The 20,626-nt window shown below is 37.1% G+C and overlaps 1 protein-coding gene across 1 annotated transcript in view; it reads right to left on the reverse strand.

The window, feature by feature from the left end:
* KITLG (KIT ligand) overlaps positions 1–20,626 on the reverse strand; it is an 80,622-nt gene that overhangs the window by 9,975 nt on the left and 50,021 nt on the right. The window contains exons 4-6 of the mRNA NM_001012735.2: positions 10,220–10,390; positions 8,546–8,705; positions 7,737–7,820 (exon numbers count right to left, since the gene is read on the reverse strand). Coding sequence (NP_001012753.1) covers positions 7,737–7,820; positions 8,546–8,705; positions 10,220–10,390 — 415 coding nt within the window. The remainder of the gene's footprint in view (positions 1–7,736; positions 7,821–8,545; positions 8,706–10,219; positions 10,391–20,626) is intronic.

Raw genomic sequence — 20,626 nt, forward strand, 5'->3', positions numbered from 1 at the left:
ACATAGATTTTTCTGCTGAGTATTGTTCTGGGTCAGCAATACAAGTCCATGTCATCTCCAAAATACATTAAGTTGAAAAATGAGACCCACAGAAGGACATGTGTCTTGGTTGATGTTGACACATACGGAACACAGACAACATATTCCTAAAAATGATTTATGCTATCAAGCAAATCCATCTTCTATGACTTTATCTTCTAGAACCTTTTTGCCTTCTCACTCTTCACACCTTGCCAAGAAATTTTAAAAAGGACATTTTGCAACCTGGATCAAGGTCAGTATGCATTAAGCTGTTTGGCTTGCTGCAAATATTAAGTTATTAAATGTACTTTGTGGTTAGAGTATTTTTAGGTACCTCATGCTCAGAGTCATGGCGTTTCCTCATCATATCTGCAGTATACATTTACTGGATGCCAGGACTGTGCTAAAGACTAAAGGCTTCATATTTCAGACCTTTTGTGTTGGAAATCCTGAGACCACGGAACACTAAAGAATGGCTAAAAGCACCAATGTCTTCTCATTGCTTACTCTAAGTAACAGTGAGAGCGTGAGAGAGAGAACATGTGAGAATAACTTGGGACACCTTTTTATCCTGCTTGGCTTTTCTGTGAGCAGCAGAATGATTTATGAATTCACCAAAACACATCTACAACAAGGGTCTCTTTTCTTTTTTTTTTTTCCTTTTCTCTGTCTCCTTACAAGGAACAACTTGGTTGGTTGTTAGAGACAATGACACATATGCCTACTTGTATGAAAAGAACTGAAAATCTTCAGTTTTCTGTTGATGATGGAATACATTTAGAAATTACACACTTTCAGCAAGTATAGGATCAAAATGTAAACTAACCCAAGGTAAAGTGAGTGTTTCGCAATATTTGGGTTACTGTGTCAGCCTACAATCACCTATTTAACCTATTAAGCACCTAGGTACATAATGTAAAAGAACCAAACCACTGTATGTGTATAAACATTTATAAGGAGAAAATGAACTTACAGATTTAACCTGAGAGGCAAGAAACAAATCTTATCTACTGCAGGGAGAACAGAAATTGCCCATTTCCCCACCATTTATAAAAATGGGAGCCAGAAATTCATTAATTCTAGGATTCCTGTTTCCAAAAGGCTCTAACAGGAAGCTGGTGTGTGTGTTGGGAGGAAGGGTGAGTCATGAGTGCCCCTTACATTTCAGAAAGGAGGACTGGGTAGGCAAGTGGGGTCTTCCATTCATAGAACCATGAATCACTTCCTTGAGACTAGACTAGCATATCATCTGGCCCACTCCCCATCCTATAGCTTCGTGGGAAATAAGTCTTAGGCATTTTAAAGTAGAATTCAACATGAATTCTTTCATCAAAATAAGCTAGAGTTACAAAATGAGATAACTAAAGTGGCACTATTATAATAACAGAGCTATTTTAAGGGTTATTTAAGATTGTGTGTACCAGTCTGGGATTTAACTACCATTTATCAAAGTGTTCTCTTTCAGAAAAATGGATTCAGAATTATAAGCAATTCTTGACATTTTAGGAATTTTAATATCGCTGTCTGTACATAATTTGGCTATTTGCGGTTGAATTCCAGTAACAAGTTTGACTTCTCCTTGATGGCCACTCTGCTATAGCCCACAGCGTCTATCTGACCAGGTGACCTCCTGGAGGGGTCCCCTAATGAAGGTATACAGAGAGAACAAAGGAAGCTACTGATATTTTTGTCCCCAGACTCCAGTGGAAACTAATGAGCTAGGATGGTGCTATCGAACAGTCTATTACATGTTTGGGTAGCCAGATGCCCTGGAATCAAGGCAGCCAAACACTCTATTCTTGCTGTTCTTTGCAAATACCAAATCTTGACTTGAGCCACTCAGACGACAGGAAAGATCAGGACCACTAGTAACAAGTAGAAGCGCCTTACTAGACAGTAATTCCCAATTCTGGGATTCCCACTCACAAGCTTTCTCAGGTAGGACAGCCCCTAAAGAAGGGGTTCCAAACAAATCCATGTTGGATGAGACCTATTTAAAGAGAACTGGCTTCACTCTTCCAGAGTACTGTGATTTCTTTTTTTTTTAAAACCACTTTAAAAGTTCCACCCACAGGACTAAGGCCCCAAAGCCCTAGAATCTGACTCACACACAGCACCAGTCCACCTGCTGGAGGGAGGGGCCTGGTAAAGACTGGGAGGGGAGTGGGATCAGAGGAACTGAGCTTCACCTCCTTGAGAGGTCAATGTTACCTTGCTTTTGTTATTTCTTATTAACATTAAGAGTTTAATAGATAGGCCTTTAGTTCTCTCCACTGATACTTCCATCTCTCTTGCAGAGAGAGAAAAAGGGTGTTATCAGCAAAGGGTTGTTCATGCTTCCGTGGTATGACTCCTAAGAGTTTCTACTGCTGTTATCTACTGGGATCACTGAGATTTAACCTGTGTGCCTCAAGGTTTATGTGGTGGGTATTTGGGACCGAAGTCCAAACTAGTAACAAGGGCTTTGCTTCTGTGTAAAGATCGCCCCAGAAAACGTGTAGGGTGAGGGAGCTCATCTGGCCAGGATTTGGGTAATCCCAAATCCCTGGGTTGTTGTTTTAACTGTATCTCATTATTATGAAAATGGTCCACTGTCCAAAATTCATGGAGACTGACTTGTTTGGTTTGACTTACACCCAACGTCTGCTCAAATACAGAACTTGAAAAACTGTACTATGATTTTGCTAAACTACTTTTTCAAATGGTTTTGCTTATGTGCATCACCATGCTGGTGAGCATGGACCGCTTGGTGCTTAGAAAACCTGCAACTTAGTACTCCTCTTTGAGATTCAAAGCTTATTGTAGGCTTGCCACAATTACTGACCCACAACCTTGGTATACCTAAATGTTCTAATAATGATGAACACATACATAAGGCATGGCTCCAAGTTCATGTGTGTTAACACATTTAAAACTCACAGAAGCTCTATTAAGGAGGTATTATCATCCTTCATTAGACTGACAAATTCAGAGAGATTAACTCATCCGCGGGTTAACACTGGGATATAACCCCAGGCGGTCTACTGAAAGACTATCTTTTTAGAAGATGTATACGGTAATGTCAAAGCAAGGATTTCTTCTGTATCATTTAAATACTTTCTACAAGGATCTTAAACATCCTTTTAGCTTGGTACAAAGGAAATTACTATTACCTTGAACATATAATTCCTTTTGGATGACTTGAACACTTCTATAAGGGAGAATCATGGGATAATATAAGATTCAGAGAGGACACTCACATCTCAGGACTCCTTCATATACATTGGTCCTCCAGCTAGTATGGCCACTTTTTGGATGGTCACTTCAAATTTCCCTGGTCATATTCCCCCAAAAGTCTTACCTCCTTTATGCTACAACTAAAAACATTTACATACTTCTATCATAATACATATTGTAATATATATGATATATATGATAAAGTACTAGGACTGTTGCTCTTATAAGAATGCAAGCTCTAGGAGGAGGGCGGGGGGTGGGAGTGAATGGGTGACGGGCACTGGGGGTTATTCTGTGTGTTAGTAAATTGAACACCAATAAAAAATAAATTAAAAAAAAAAAGAATGCAAGCTCTACAAAAGCCAATCTTTGTGGATGGTTATCTAAGTGCCATTTTTATGAGTGAGGTCTCTTGACAAAAAGCTGCAAATTATTCAAGATCCATATTTTTTACAAAAAAAGAAGAAGAAAAGAAAGCAAAACAAAGAATAAAGAAGGCTAACCATTCCTTTTGTAATTAAAAAAAAAAATGGTTGTTTTATATTCAGTTGTCTTTTGAGGCAAGTAAACTTTTGTTTCCAACCATGATAATAGCAGATTAGCCTTCCCAACCTAGGTAATTATTACACTAGACAAATTATTTGAGGCAGTTATTTTCATACATTAGCCAAAAAGTAGTTCAATAATGTAATCCCTAAGAGAGTAAAAACACACATGGTGAGGCCCATGATTGTCTTTACTTTCTGGCTAGGAGGTAAGGGAGATAGAACCCAAGTAAGGTTCAGTGGTCTCACGGAGATAGGGAATCAGAGACTAAAATTCCGGGATGTAGATGTGGCCGGAGTCTGTGGGGCAGGGTTATTGGTAGGAAAAGAGCTGTGCAGAAAAGGAGCATCCTTTTCCACATGGAAATCCCTGGAGGGGGGAAAAAAAAAGAAATCCCTGGAGGAATCTCAAGTCATTGGTTAAATATAAGCTGTACACAGACAGGGAGAGACTTCACAAAACCTGGCAATAAACAATACCTAGGAAGCTATGACCTTGGCAGTCATTCAGAGACAAAGGAGTTCTGACAAGCAAGAAGGGGAAGATTTCTGAAATATCAGAAATTCCATGCCTTAGAAATGAAGCCTATTCTCCCCCTTTCCTCTGAGAAAGCTTAAAAACAAGACTGGGAAGGAAAATAACCTGCCAGTAACTGAACGACTATCTGAACGAGACTCAAGAAATGTCTAAAGAAATGCTACAAAATTTGCATTCTCATAAACATAGTAATGATAATATCCAGTATATATATTCAAAAATTACTGGCCATTTAAAGGGAAATGAGACCCATAATCAAGGGAAAAAGTAGTCAATATACACCAACCCTGAAATGACCTACATGTCAAGAGACAAGAACTTTAGAGCTTTAGAACTAGTTAGAGCTTGAACAATGCAGGGGTTAGGGCACCAACTCCCCTGCAGAGTTGAAATGTACATATAACTTTTGACTCCTCTAAAACTACTAATCGCCCACTACTGACTGGAAGCCTTACCAATAACAACAATTAGCACATATTTTATATGTTATATCTATTATATACTGTATTCTTAAAATGATCTAAAGTAAATGTTCAGAAAATCATAAGCAAAATACATTTACAGTACTATAAAAATCTGTGTATAAGTGGACCCACATGGTTTAAACCCTTGTTGTTCAAAGGTTGACTGTATATCCGGGGGTCAAAAAAGAAAATATCATATTGAACATGCAGATGGAAAATCTCAGCAGGAAAATATAAAATGAATTAAATGCAAATTCTAGAATACAAAGTACAAACTTAGAAATGAAAAAAATGCACTAAACCCAAACACACAGAATGTACAACACCAAGAGTGAACCCTATGTAAAATATGCACTTTGAATGGCTATGATGTATCCATGAAGGTTTATCAATTTTAATAAAGGTCCCTCTCTGTGGGGGATGCTGATAATAGAGGCTGCGTATGGGTGGCGGAAGGGTTTGTGTGGGAAATCTCTGTACCTTTACCTCAATTTTGCTATGAACCATAAACTGCAAGAAAAAAATAAAAATGCACTGGATGAAAAGTTCAGCAGCTTACAGATGGCAGAAGAGCCAAGAAATTTGAAAACAGATAAGTAAAAATTACACATTTTGGTGAACAGAGAAATTGGGGAGGGGAAAAAAAAACTGAACAAAACCTCCATGATCTGTGAGACCATATTGAACTACCTAATATGTGTGTGATTAGTATGTGTGTAATTAAATATACTATGTGTGATTCCTCTTGGAGAGAAAATGAAGAAAAATATTTGAAAAAGTTACCGACAAATTTTCCCCAAATTTTGGGGAACATATTAGAACAAATAAAATATAGACTCTGGTTGCTTTTTTGTCAGAAACAAAAGCAGGAAGACAATGGAGTGAAATCCTTAAAGGACTGAAAAAAAAAATCTGTGAACCCAGAATTCCATATCTAGTAAAAAGCATCTGCAATACTGAAGACAAAACACAGTAGAATTTAAAAACCATTAAGATATCTAGAAAAAGCGGGATGCCCCGGTGGCATCTGCCTTTGGGTCAGGGCGTGATCCTGGAGTTCCCGGATAGAGTCCCACATCAGGCTCCCTGCATGGAGCCTGCTTCTCCCTCTGCCTGTGTCTATGCCTCTCTCTCTTTCTCATAAATAAATAAATAAAATCTTAAAAAAACAAAGTCTAGAAAAAGCACATATTTTAGACATTAAGTAACCCACTTTTATATGACCCATGAATCGAAGAAGAAATCACATGGAGGATTAAAAAATATTTTAAAAGGAATAAAAGAAACACAACATATCAAAGTGTGTAGGATGCAACTAAAGCTGCTTTCAAGAACATTTATAATTTTTAAGTGCTTATATCAGAAAATTAGAATGGTTTAAATCACTAATTAAATTTTTCTACCTTAAGAACCTCAACTACAACTAAGCTAAACAAATATAGTAAAAGGAAGGAAATGATAAAGATTAGAAATAAATGACACATAAACTAAGAAGTCAAAAGCTGCATCTCTGAAAAGAGTAATAAAATCAGTAATTAGTAAGAAAGACCTTAATGGCTAACACACAGTCCGTTTTTAAAACTTTTCAGATCTGATGTTATGTAATTCAGAATTTCAGATTTTAGAAGGTTCTGTTTCAGATATTGTAAATAATATCCTCAGTGAGGTCTAGGTAGCATGCTGTAATCAAATATAATATTTCTGTAATGAAATCTACAAGATCTACAAAAATCTTCCTTTTTTTTAGAAGGAAAAAGTCTAAATAAATAGCCTTATCTCAGTTGAGATCAGGTCAGGTTGTGATGGCAAAAATTCCAAAACAAATGGATGTTTGAGGTTTTTAAAAAGCTTCTGAGTTGCAGATTTGCTCTCGTGGATTTGTACTAAACTGATTACTCCTTACAGGTAGGTCATCTACATCCCTGAACATAGGACAGTGCCCCCCCCCCACTAAGTCCTAAGGGATGACTTTCTTAAGTAAGATCATAGGATGAATTTTTTTTACTTCTACAGCTTCCATGACACTAGAAGATCAGAATATTTAGTAAAACTCAATGACCTATTTTTAATGATCTTGCCTGTATTTGAAAGGAGGACATAAGACGTCCAGGAAATTGGGCTATTGGTCAAAGAGGACAGAAATTTCAGGAGAAGAAGCATATTCTCCTCTAACATAATTCTATAGTAAAGTAACAAATCATCAAATGTACAAACACATAATAGTAAATACTCATATACACAAAACTAAAAATATCCTTGGAATTCTATAAAACCAGCATTTGTATTTTCAATTTTAAAATTCCATTTTTATCAGGCAAATTCCACATAAAATATATTTAATTGACAATGAATAAAGCTTAAACCATATTTCTAAAAGTAATTACATAACTTATTTAAAAATAATCTTAGCAGATTTTGGCCCAATTCTCTAAAGATCATCTTGAGTTGTAGGGAAACCCACTTCTACAAGGCTAATATTTATTTATTTATTCCACCTCCCCCATTTTTTGAGGGTTTATTTATTTTAAAACGAGAGAGATAGCAAGCATGCACAAGCAAGAGAGGCAGAGGGAAAGGGGGAAGAGAATCTCAAGCAGACTCTGCTGAATATGGAGCCCAATGTGGGGCTCAATCTCACAACCCTGAGAATCACAACCTAAGCCGAAACCAAGAGTCAGATGCTTAACCAACTAAGCCACCCAGGCACCCCCAAATTTTTATTTAAATTCTAGTTGGTTAACATATAGTACAATATTGATTTCAGGAGTAGAATTTAGTGATCATAATTTATATACAAAGCTAATATTTAATTCTCAGAAAGACTAACAGGAAGAACAGTAACAGAACAGTATTAATAGTAATAATTGCAGAAATTTCCTGTAAAGCCCATGCAATACTCCCTTAGATGCTAATTGGAGCCATGCATGCATTAAATCAGATGTATGTACTTACTATTACTGCTACTGCTGTCATTCCTAAGGGAGCTGGCTGCAACAGGGGGTAACATAAATGGTTTTGTGACACTGACTCTGGAATCTAAATAGAAAGCAATAATGTGTCAGTGTTGTATGGTGATTTACATAAATTACAGAGTGTGCAAAAGGTTGAAGTGCAATACCAGAGTACTTTCAAGGTTTGCTTCCCAAATTCTGATCATTTAGATCCTATTTATTTCATAGTGGGTCCTGTTCTATTTTTATTAAGAAATTTGTCACAGTCACCTTGTAGAGCAAAGATTCATATGCCTATATATGTTAATAAATATAAGTAACATGAATTGTTGGTAATTAGTCAAAAAAAAAAAAAAAAAAGGCAATGGAAGTAGACTTTGTACTACAGGGACCCTGTAGGAAAAAGGTCTCAATACAGAGTAACCAATGTAGATCAGAATTCATGACTCAGAGGTAGATCTTAAGGAAAAAGATTTGGAAAGGGGATATTAAGAAGACTGGAGGTGAAGAATAACATACACTACACAATTCTAGCAAATATCAGATAAAAATTATGAGAGACTATCTCCCATATTGTTTACCCACACACAATTCTTAGATTTGAAAATAGTGAGTGTTGCTTTGGTTTGAAAACCAACAGATCAACCAATCACCTCTTTCATGCCATTGATATACATCTTTTTATTAGACATATACACATACAATCTTTCTCTAACTACACATATATTTGAGTCAGAGGTAGACTCTTATCTATACAGCCAAGAATCAAGCTTGTTTTTGACATTTAAATTAGAAACGCTTATATCTTACCTTTATCAGGACTTAAGGTTGAAGAAACCACACATTCACTACTTTTAGATGCCACCGTCTCCAAGTCCTTAAAGGCATCGATGGATCTATTAAAAATTCTAAAGAATTCTTCAGGAGTAAAAAGCCTGAGTTCTGGGCTCTTAGGTGCTTTTTTTACATTCTAGAAGAAAACAGGATTATATTTTTTAGATTCCTTCTAGATTTAACTGATGTCAAGGTAGTAGACTATAAGTATGTCCCCCAAAGAGTCAAGTAAAATTAACACTTTTAGATAACTGTTTTGACACACATAATTCAAACTGGTACTGCAAGATGTGATCCCACCCAGTTCAGTGTGAGGCTTGACTACAGATAAAGGAATGGAGCGGTGGTGGGGGTGAGTAAAGTGAACATAACATCAAAACTATGTTAGCAACAAATTAAACACTGTTCTTTAGATATGCTCATTAAAATAATTATTCCTCATTAAAAAAAAAAAAAAAACAACCCTCTGTAACATATGTTCCAAACAGCCCAAAGTTAAAAAGTCTGATGATACTAAATATTGGCAAGAATATGGCAAAAAGAGGACTCTTATATACTGGTAGAATGATATAAATCAGCACATTTGGTATCAATTCGTAAGGTTGGACATGTGCCCATTTTGTAACCCAGAAATTCCCCCTTTAAGTTGAATACTCTAGAGAAGTTCTTACACATATGCACCAGGAGATGTATAAGAAAGTTCTTAGCAGCGGTGTTATATAAACATTACACCAAACAACAGAAGAGTGGCTTAATATTGATATATTAAAATATATTTATTAGAATTTATTTTGTCAGATGTGGTACTAAAGGCACTAATCACAAATCATCTAATGTCAACTCCATGAGATGGATCCTGTCATTGTCCTCATTTTAGGCATAAAGAAAGTGATCACACAAAGGTTAAGTTCACAAAGGTAATTCGTGACAGAAATCAGGATTTGAACTCTAACACCTCATTCTTAATCTCTTATCAATATGCTTATCATTCTTATCAATATGCTTAGACCCTGAAGCACTGCCATGCCCACAATCTGAAGTTGGTGACAACAAAATCATCAAATGACCTGGAGATGTTAAAATGCACCTCATTGTTGTGACATGGTTACTGTGGATAAGAGGTTAAGTCTAAGTGTTCATTATAGACAATTTTCCATTTAAAAGTAAATGAACACTTGTAACCTAAAAGGAACGTTATAAGGACTTCATTTATGAAATAAAGGGTATTTTTCTAAACGTTGTACTGCGAATAAATTTTATTTTTATGTTAAATGACGACATCTAAGCCTTAATGTACATCTCAGCATTGCAGTGTAACTAGCCACCTATTTTCTTGTTCACCTTAAAAATATTTTAGTTAAAAATTTTTAAATTAAAAATTTCAGGGATCCCTGGGTGGCACAGCGGTTTGGCGCTTGCCTTTGGCCCAGGGCGTGATCCTGGAGACCCGGGATCGAATCCCACGTCGGGCTCCCAGTGCATGGAGCCTGCTTCTCCCTCTGCCTGTGTTTCTGCCTCTCTCTGTGTGACTATCATAAATAAATAAAAATTAAAAAAAAATTTTCACAAAGACACCACCACCCCTGCCATCAATTGGCATAGGTCTTAGAGAAGAGTAGTAAAAAGCCACCCCAAGGAATACAAAGTTACCTCAAATGAGTATCCTTCTGTGCACTCCACAAGATCATCCACTATTTTCACAAGTTTGTCTATGATAGAATAATTACTCAGGCCTTCAGAAATATTTGAAAACTTGTCCAGAAGATCAGTCAAGCTGACTGACAACTGTTCCACCATCACGCTTATCCAACAATGACTAGGCTGCAAGAAATGGAAAGAAGAGAAGATAAAGCATCTATTGTAAATAAAGTCAACTTGGAACTCCCTTCTTCAAAAAACATCAATGTAAAAAAAAAAAAAAAAAGACATCAATGTTTCACAGTCACTGCTGAACAAAGAATTTCTTTATATCAGAACAGGTCATTCTTGTGTTTTGTTTAATACAGATTCAACATCTGCTTCAAAATTTGCAAATGAATAAAGACCTGAGCAAAGTATTGACAGTAAAGAATGTTGCTCTTCCATGGAAGTAAATTAAGACAGAGCCCAATCTTACCAAATCTTGACAAAGTTTGTTCACTTTACTCACAGTGTTCTTAGAAAAGCTTTAGGCACAGAGGGAATTACCAAAATATATATATTATATATATATATATTTTAAAAGTATTTTTAAATATTTATATATTTAAATATATATATATATATATATTTATATATTATTGTAGGAGAGCGCCCCTCAAGGACTTGCAGTCTTTTGGTGAACTGGAATACTGGAATACGAAACAATGCATTAAAAATAGCTTATTTTTCCAAAGTGCCTAATACTTCAAGCCTTCTTCATAGATTTAATTCATGTGGATATTTAAAAAACAAACAGCCCTGGCAAGAATGTGGTCTGAGGGAAAAGCACTTTTTGCTTTAGCAGCAGGACCAGCTTACATAATTTGTGGGGCCAAACACAAAATAATGTATTTATTGTTCAAAATTGTGTCCAAAATGAATAATTACAAGATGGTGACAGCAGAGCATTAAACCAAGCATGAAGTCCTGCCCATTGGTTTGAAGCTCAAATCTGTAGTCAGTATAATTGGGTTTGACTCTGGCTGAGAAACTCCAAACAAGCTGCATAAATTCTCAGAACCTCTCTGTAGAATGGGAATAAAATAGAACAAGGTAGTTGTGAGGAGATATTGAACGTACATATTTGAAGGTAAGTTTTATGAAGGCAGTTTTTTTTTTAACATGGCCTAGAACAGTGTCCAGCATGTGAAAGTTGCTCAGAAACTATTTGTTAAACAGGTACGTAAGTACATAAAAAAATGAATGAGAAAAAATACTCTTGTCAGGGGTCTAAGCTTTCTGTAAAGGGCTAGATAATATTTTAGGCTTTGCATGCCAAGTGGCAGAAATAAAGGATATTAGTAGGTACATTTATACAAAGAAAGCAATTTCTATAAAACTTTTATTACAGAATTAAAATGTAGTAATAACTGAATATAATGTCTTTTGCATAATAACCAAATTTAATCTTTTGTAATAGAGGTCTACCAATAAGAATGAAATTCTTTATTTTGGGTCAACATTTTGTGTAGTTGGGTTTCAAAGTATTCTCTATTATCAGATAGGCTGCAAATGTTCATCTGGAAAAACCAATCTCACCTCACCTAGCTGGCCATATAAAATCAGGCAGTGGATTGGATCTGGCCTACAGGCTATAGTTTGCCAACCTGTTATAAATGACTCTGTGCCAATAAAGGTTTAGATTATTGGGAAAAATCTCCTTGGTGTATTAGAATGTATTTTCGTATTTATTAAATTAGTGAACATTATTTAAAATAATTACTTAAAATAAGTTCATATGCTTTGTATATTTTAACTTATGTTTTCTCCTATAAACGTCTTTTAAGTGGAAGCTCTGACTTTTTTTTAAACTCTGCTACAATGTAACAAATGAGAAAAACAAGACTGGGGATAGCTAGAATTGTTTTGGCTTATAACAACCTAAATAATTTAAAATAACTCCAGCTGTAATAAAAATATTATAATCATAAGGAATAACTGATGCCATGTAAAATGAATGAAACCACTAAACTTGATTTCCCTTCTCACCAGCAGAATAGCTCTATGGGGGAAGGCCAACTAATTTATCCTAAATTATACAAGGGGGGGGAGGGCATCTTCTATTAATTTAACAGAACAGTTTTAATTAATATAACACAGCCAAAAAGGAAAGTGGTTTATCTACAGATTGGTAAGCCCCAATTCCTGGAAGCACTAAATGTCATTCAAAACTTTCAGGAGTGTTGGCTCCGGCTTCAGAAAAGTAGAATAAACAAACCCCCAAATGGGAATTAGTTCAATTAGGCCATTTCACTCAACTCATCAAGCAAGTTCTCAAAGACTGTGTTTCCAAAGTATGTTCAGAATGGATTCTTTGTTTTGTTTAATCAGTGCTTATCTGAAGCACATGTAAGTTCACATTTGCATCATTCACAGGTCTCTTTCCAAAACGTCAGTCTTTCCTTTGGGGCTGAATCGCTCTCCAAGTTCTCCCTCCATTTAGGCAGTGGTAATTCCCTTTTAGATAGCCCTGTCAGCAAGGGGTAGATTTCCTGGGATATGGGATACAGCACAGATTGTAAATACTGTTTGAAGAGTATTTATACGGTAGGACAGCCCTCACCAATTAGTTCATTCCATTGCAACTGTGCAAAGTTTTCTGCAGCAGATTCTAGATGATAGTTTCTTCAAACTCTATCTTCACTTTATCAATGTGCTTGCCTATCCTCCCCTCCGATCTTCTGGCATAGAAGAACCAAATCAAATTCCCTTATTCTGAACTAAAGTACTAAAGTAGTCCTCTGCAGTCTTGGTGCCTTAAGTAAGCAGGGGTTTTTAATTTTTCTTTTTTTTTTTTCCTTTTTGTGGTTAAAGTAGAAAAGACTTTGTTTATAGGTTTCTTATTTTTTAAACCACGGAACTCTGGGATGCTTACCGCCACCACTTCTGTTTATCTCTATTTTCAGCTGAACTTATGTTTGCATTCTGTATTCAAGTTCTTATTTAGCTATGGTGACTCTTTTACGGCCACCCATGGTTCCCCCATTTTCATATACCTAATCCAACAGCGGAAGCAATCAACTTTTTCCAGCAAAATTCTCAAGTCTGAACTTACAATTTCTTACAGCTAAATCCTGGAAATCTCACAATCTAATCCTAGCCCAAAATTTGCCCTTTTAAAATTATGAAGACTTCACGGATAGCTGATCTGAACTTCTGTGCTACTATACTGCTGAAAAAACACATTTCTAAACATCTTGTAAATCTTATTTCATTCGCTATTTATTCTTGCCAAATTTCCTTGGAAGAAACTATAATCAATTCAGAGTTCTATCGTTTCAGTAATTTGCTTCAAGAGTTACATGTTAGGTTTTTAAAATTGTTAGACTTAATAAAGATAGATCTGAGGCCAAAGAAATTTTTTTTTAAATTAAATATCAGCCAGTTTTTACCTGTCTGCCTGTGAGAGAAGGCCGTTTTGACTAGATCATCAAGCAGTTTTGTATTTTCTTTTTAACTGAATATAGTCAATGATTTGCAAAGAGAATGAAACACAGGAAACTCAGTATTTCATTTGTGAAATGATAGATCTGCTTCTTGACTCACGATTATGACTGGGAAATGAGTGATTGAAGGCTGTAGGTTTCCCAAATGTAATTTTTCCCTTTACCTTAATAACAGGCGTTATTGTCACTATTCCTTAGCTTTCACAGACCATTTTAAGCTCAAATGGTTCTGTATAAATATCAACTCTCAACATTTATCAGAAGAATGTAAGATACAAATAATGTTCTCTACTAGCGGAAGAATGTGAAGAATTAGGAAAAGTTGATAAAGCCACACAGGAGGCCAAAGAAGTGAAGTAAGAAGTACCTCTCAAATTCTTTAAGTAAATATAATTTAAGGTTCCATTCACCTGCATATACATACAAAAAGAAATATACTCCTTGTTTTGAAAGGGAAAATCTGGGTTTTCCTAAACTCCAGACTCTTAATTTCTTATTTTCTTTCTTGGTAGCTTCCGTCTTACATTTTCTGGGTTAATTTCAGGAACTCTGGCTAAGACTACTGGAAAAGTATGCTCTCAAGTCCTATGTAACATGTATCATTTTAGAATGCTATCTGAATCAATGATTATGCATTGATAATTCTTGACCAGCTACCACGCCACCACCACTGAAGATTTGTTTAAAAGCTGTAAACTTCCTAAGGGATTTTAAAGCGCCATGAACAAGTTAATGATTCAACTAAATGATTAAATAAAAGATATAAAAACTACTAAACTTAAAAGCATTTTAAACATAACTAGGAATAGGACTGCTTCCAAGACCAATAATGAAAGTATTTATGCACATTCTAAAACCACACCTAAATTTAAAATAGATAATATAGGAGTATATAAAATAGATATTATGTGATATAACACCTCTGGAGTCCCAGAAATGATAACATTTGAGACTTGGATGAACCTGTGTAGGTTAAAAATATCCTTGGGACTTGCTGGGTCTGGCATGCTTTCTCTTCTCCATCCCCTGCTTCATTCAAGAAATTGTTCTGGTTTATTATCTGGAAGAATTTGACATGTTATTCTGCATAAGTCTTAGATGCAGAGGGAGTCTCTAAGAGCAGTCACCATTAGCTTTATGGAATTAGATGAAATTGCACAAAATGTACTATAACATTTCTTCATGCACACACTTGACACTACTCTCCACTTCACAGCTATATGTAGAAATGCCTGTGTGCTTCCTTAGTTGGCCTAAGGTAGATAACTACATTGTGGGAACTCACTACAAAGGAGTTGGGATAATGTACCTATTAGAGATTCTTGGGGAGAAAAGCACTGACTCATAAACCATGAGCCCTCTGAGGAATATTCACAAGAAGCATGCACCCAGTCTTCTAATCCAACTAATCTAATTACCAGCATTACCGCCCAGTTAGATTGTTTTTGTTTTCTTTAATGTGTGTGTCAAACCTCAGTCTTGCCAGAATTAGAGGTATGAATGCCCAGGGCACAAAGCCTTCTTTTCTTTCCTCCTGTGCTTCCAGCATTTACCTCCTGGCTAAGAAATCAAAAGAACCTAGAGCCATGCCATTAGAATCACAATAGTTTAGATCTGAAAGGAATACTGAAGACCACCTGCTCCAGTCCCACCAATTTCATAAATGGAAAAAAGGCCTAGAGCAATGAAGTGGTTTGTTCAAGGTTGTACAACAAATTTAAAACAGAAACATTAGAACATCTAGACTCCCCTAGTTCTTTTATCAGTGGTACAAAGCACATACAGCTGCAGTATTTTTTCTGCCAGGTTGACGTGAGTCGTATGGTCTCACATCTGGACCAGGAATACTGGTCTTTAGACTCAATTAAGAGAGCTCTTGGAAATGGCTCTTTCTGTGTCATTTCAATGAATTGAGTCGTTCTGAGGAAAATAAATTTCTCCAAGCCAGTTGTCACAACCAAACAGCAACTGCCAATTGCCTTTAGTGGACTTTCTTTATTCTCCTAATATTTACTCTTAGGGCTGGAGAACAGACACTCCCCTGCTACACTCAAACATTCCATGGCAGGCAAATTTCAAACATTTCTATAAAAGCACTTTGCAAAACAGTGTGTGCTTATAATCCTGGTGTGGAATCTCTAAAATCTTAACTCCCTTTTGAAGGAGCTGGGTTTTGTCATGATTTGGGCATCTTTCATTTTCTTGCTTGAATTAAAGTGATGCAGAAACCTCAATCTGATTAAGATGGTAATCAGCCCAAACACTATAAATATGTGTTGTTTCCCAGGGCAGGCCTATAAATGGTCCCTGAGCCAGACATAAAATAGCACAGTGGTGAAGGAACAGCATGGTGAGGTAAGGGCGGACGTGATGAACCAGAGGCTCAGTGTCTCGTCCCAACTATTAACACACTTTGTGATTCTCATCAAATCACTTAATCTATTCAGAGTTTCATGTTTCTCCATAATATAAAGGTGTCTGCTAATCTGTGCTAGCCAATATGTGAGCTATTAGACACCAATTGCTACATATCACTCAAAATGTGGCTAGCATGACTAAAGCACTAAAATTTTAATTTTACTTAATTCATTTAAAATCAGTCAGATTCAGTGACTGGGAAAATTTTTTTTAAAGATTTTATTTATTTATTTATCTATTTATTTATCTATTTATTTATTTATGGAGGGTGCTCACGTAAACTGGGGGAGGGGCAGAGGGAGACGGAGAGGAGAGAATCTCAAGCAGACTCTGGCTGAGCTTGAAGCCTCATGTAGAGCTCAATCTCACAACCCTGAGACCACCACCAGAGCTCAGATCAAGAGTCAGATGCTCAACCAACTGAGCCACCCAGGTACATATTTGGAAAACTTTACACATATGAATCTACACCTTCAGTTGTAAATTTTATGAAAATCTAAATCCAAATATTTCTGATTAAAATTTAATGTCTGCACTGAAACATGCTACAGGTATGTAATACACTGTGGATTCTGAGTATAAAAAAACAAAATATTCCATGAATTTATTTTGATAAGGTAAAAGGATATTTTGGATATAGGGCAATAAAAATTATTTTACTTACTCCCCTGTTCCTTTTTACCTTTTTAAAAAATGTGGCTACTGAATAATTAAGATTACATACATGGCTTTCCTTTTTTTTCTACCAGAGAGTAATAGTCTAGATATTCTGAACTGTGTCTTAATATAATCCACTTATTAAGATGGGCCCTGTAGTTTGAGTACACAAAAGAGCCACTTAAAAATAGTCTTTAATGTTATATTTAATTCATTTAACAATCTATACTTATTCCTTTTAAATAAATATGTTCTATTATATGGGAGGTAGAAGTGGATACGTACAGTGTCTACTTGGCAGATTTAACCTATTTCCAGAGGAAGTACTTCTAATCATAGAAGTTGACTCTCAGGATCCATATCTACAACTAGTGAATTTGCCCCGTGGCTAGAACTGATTAGATCACAGTAGACCTCTGAGCCAGTTGGGACTATTTGGAAAGTCTCTCCCCCAAGCTGGTAGATAATAGAAACTAAACAGTCTCTGAGCAGGTCTAAAACTGCAAATATATAAAGTTGGCAGTCTGGGGTAGCTACATTTCACCAGATGACTAGAACACAAAAAAATTCTTCACAGATAGAACAGAATAAGGCAGAGATGCAGAGATTCAGAGTGGAAAAGGAAAACCTGGTAGCTTCCCATCTTGGCTGGAATCTCTTTCATGAAGCCTGGCTGCATCCTTGCCCTTTTACTAGAATGCTGTTCTTTAGCATCCTTATAACTGGAATTTTTCTGTCTCTCCTTTTTCAAATTAAGTTTGAGTTCAGGGATCCCTGAGTGGCTCAGTGGTTGAGCACCTGCCTTCGGCCCAGGGCATGATCCTGGAGTCCCGGGATCAAGTCCTGCATCCGGCTCCCTGCATGGAGCCTGCTTCTCTCTGCCTGTATCTCTGCCTCTCTCTGTGTGTCTCTCATGAATAAATAAAATCTTAAAAAAAAAAAAAAAAAGTTTGAGTTCATTACTGTTAGTGAGAACCAAAGAACTCTAAACAAATAAGATGGATTCCCTTCAAGATTTGGAAATCAGGACATTTTTTGCCAATAGTTAAATGTTTACTGGTTAGGAACTTTTGAGTAACACCTACCTGCTGGAATGGTGAAGAAATATACAGAGGAGAGAAAGATTTGATCCCTGATCTTTAGATAAATAAAACACAAGAGAAAACATAAAAACAAAATAATGATAGCATCTGACAAATGTATATATTCCAGATCTTGGGTTTTTCAGATCTTAATTATTTCTCACAACACTTTGAGACAAATATATAACACAATTTTAAACAGCTATGTACACAATATGTGATCAGATACCCAAAATGAACAGTTTCTGGACAAATTCTATAAAAATTCAGAGATGATGAACTAAAAGGTAAGGTCCACAGATCAGATACCATGATGGTACTGGTGACCACTGTATCCTCTGAGCGAAGCAGAGTAGGGGTGATTACAGTTTTTACTGGCCAAATGATACACATAAGAGAGAGCATAGTCGAACAGTAGGAAATAGCTCTGGGGAGAAAGGGGGACCTTACCCCAACCTTGGACGAGAGAACCATGAAGATGCTTTCAGCTGCAAAATACTGGATGATTCTGCAGGTAGAATTGGAATGAGTAGATGGAAGAGGAAAGGGCATATGTGGGTGCAATAAGGGAAATGGCACTGAGCAAAATCTTTGAGTTGAGAATAAGCACGGTAATTTTTAGGAGGCAGGGGTGCATTTTGCTGGGGTGGCAAGTTTGTGTTGGGGAATAATAGATATTAAGATGAGGTGGTTAGGATGAGGCAAGATTATGAAGAGTCATGAATATCAAAGATTCTGGAATTTGGCATTCAGCCTTTAGTCACTGGGACAATGAGAAAGTTCTTAAATATGGAAATGACTCAATGAAAGTAGTTTTAACAGAAGCCTCAAGGAAACCATGATTTCTAAAAAATGCATAATACCTTTTACCTAAGATTTTATTTTTTTAAGATTTTTAAAATTTATTCATGAGAGAGAGAGAGAGAGAGGCAGGGATACAGGCAGAGGGAGAAGCAGGCTCCATGCAGGGAGCCGGATGCAGGACTTGATCCCGGGACTCCAGGATCACGCCCTGGGCCGAAGGCGGTGCTAAACCGCTGAGCCACCTGCCCTAAGATTTTAAATAAAATGTACATATATCTGAAAAAAAAAAGATAGCAATAATGTTGAGGTGCAGGTATTGTGTGAGGAGTTACAGGCACTCACCTCAACACAATAATCTTGTGGATTCTATTCAGGTCAAATTTATGCCTCAAGGAAATTACAAGAGATTGCATGGGAATTTCTACCTCCTTCTTCACTTTTTTTTTTTTTTTTTTTTTTTGCTACAAATCAGAAGGTTTTATTTCTTGTATGAAACCACACACACAAAATAAATAGTTCATATAAATAGGAAACTACATGATCTTAGCCACGCCTCCCACTGAGGTCCAGGCCAGGGGATAGGGACACAGGAATGGAGGGAGATGCCCCAACATGGCTCAAGGGTGTGGTCTGGATGGAGGAGACTAGTAAAGTCTGGGCAGGAGCAGGTGTGGCGGCCAGAGGAGGGGTAGGGTTCCCGCAGCGTGCCCAGGCCCTGGCCCGGGCAGCAGGGGTGAGACAGGGGCCCAGCTGCTCCTGGGCCTGGGCGATCCGCCGGGCGAAGCGACTACGATCCCGGGCGAGCTGCTCCCAGGGTCCGCGGCGGGAGGCCTGAGCCGGTCCTGCCCAGACAGCCGGGAGATGGACAGAGACTTTCTTGGAGAAACAGACCTTTCTGGCCGTTAGGGGAGTCTCAGGGTCGGGATGCCGGGTGGGGGTATGCAGATATGAAGTGCGTATCATTCATTAGGCACTGACGATACAAAACAGCAAACATAGACAATCCCTGCCCTCGTGAAGTTTACAAGTCTAAGCGGAAGGTTATCAATGAAATAAATCCACAAATAAATGGAAAACTGCTACTTTGAAGGAGATCACAAAAAGAGTTTCCAGTTGGAGGATTTGGCTCCATGAAAGAAGAAAAGGAAGGTTCCCTTAAAGAAGTGAAATTGAAACCAAGAGTCCAGAGTTACTGGAATCAAAGGTCTGACCAGGTACAGAGGAAGCCATGCGCAGAGGAACAGTGGCCACAGGGGGACGCGTCAGGATGTGGGGCTGGAAGAGGATTTGGAAAGGTGCCCCATCATGAGAGTCTCAGGGGCCTTGCTTACAGAACACATTTTTTTTCTGCTTAAGAGTTATAGGCACACAGACATTTGAAATATATGAAGAAGGAAGGGTAAAGTAATCAGGTGTGTGTGTGTGTGTTTGTTTAATCACTGTCTACTCAATTAGAGTCAAAACTCGGGAGGCCTGGAGTGGCTCAGTGGTTGAGCATCTGCCTTCGGCTCAGGGCATGATCCTGATGTTCCAGGATCGAGCCCCACATCAGGCTCCTTGCATGGAATCTGTTTCTCCTCCATCTGCCTATGTCTCTGCCTCTCTGTGTCTCTCATGAATAAATAAATATAATCTTTATTTTTTTTTAATAAATAAAATCTTAAAAAAAAAACAGAAGAGGGGTCAAAATCTCAATTGTTAAGTCCTGGAATGGCAAGGGAGGAGCAAGGGAACCTGAGGCAGTAGGGCCAGGCAGAAGATGATGAGAAGAGTTAAGAACTGGAATCCTGCACACCCGGGGAAGGATGCTGCCAAGGGAAGGTGGCCTGTAGGATTATGGTTAGATTGATATTACATACTGCCAGTGACTTCTTTGTTTAACCTTGCCTTTAAAAGGAATTGAAAAGATTCCTTTTAGAGGAATCTTTTAAATCAAAGATTTAAATATCTTGGTTATTGCTAATTTTGGT

This window comes from Canis lupus, chromosome 15 (genome assembly GCF_011100685.1).
Source record: "Canis lupus familiaris isolate Mischka breed German Shepherd chromosome 15, alternate assembly UU_Cfam_GSD_1.0, whole genome shotgun sequence".
NCBI classification, from domain to species: Eukaryota; Metazoa; Chordata; class Mammalia; order Carnivora; family Canidae; genus Canis; species Canis lupus.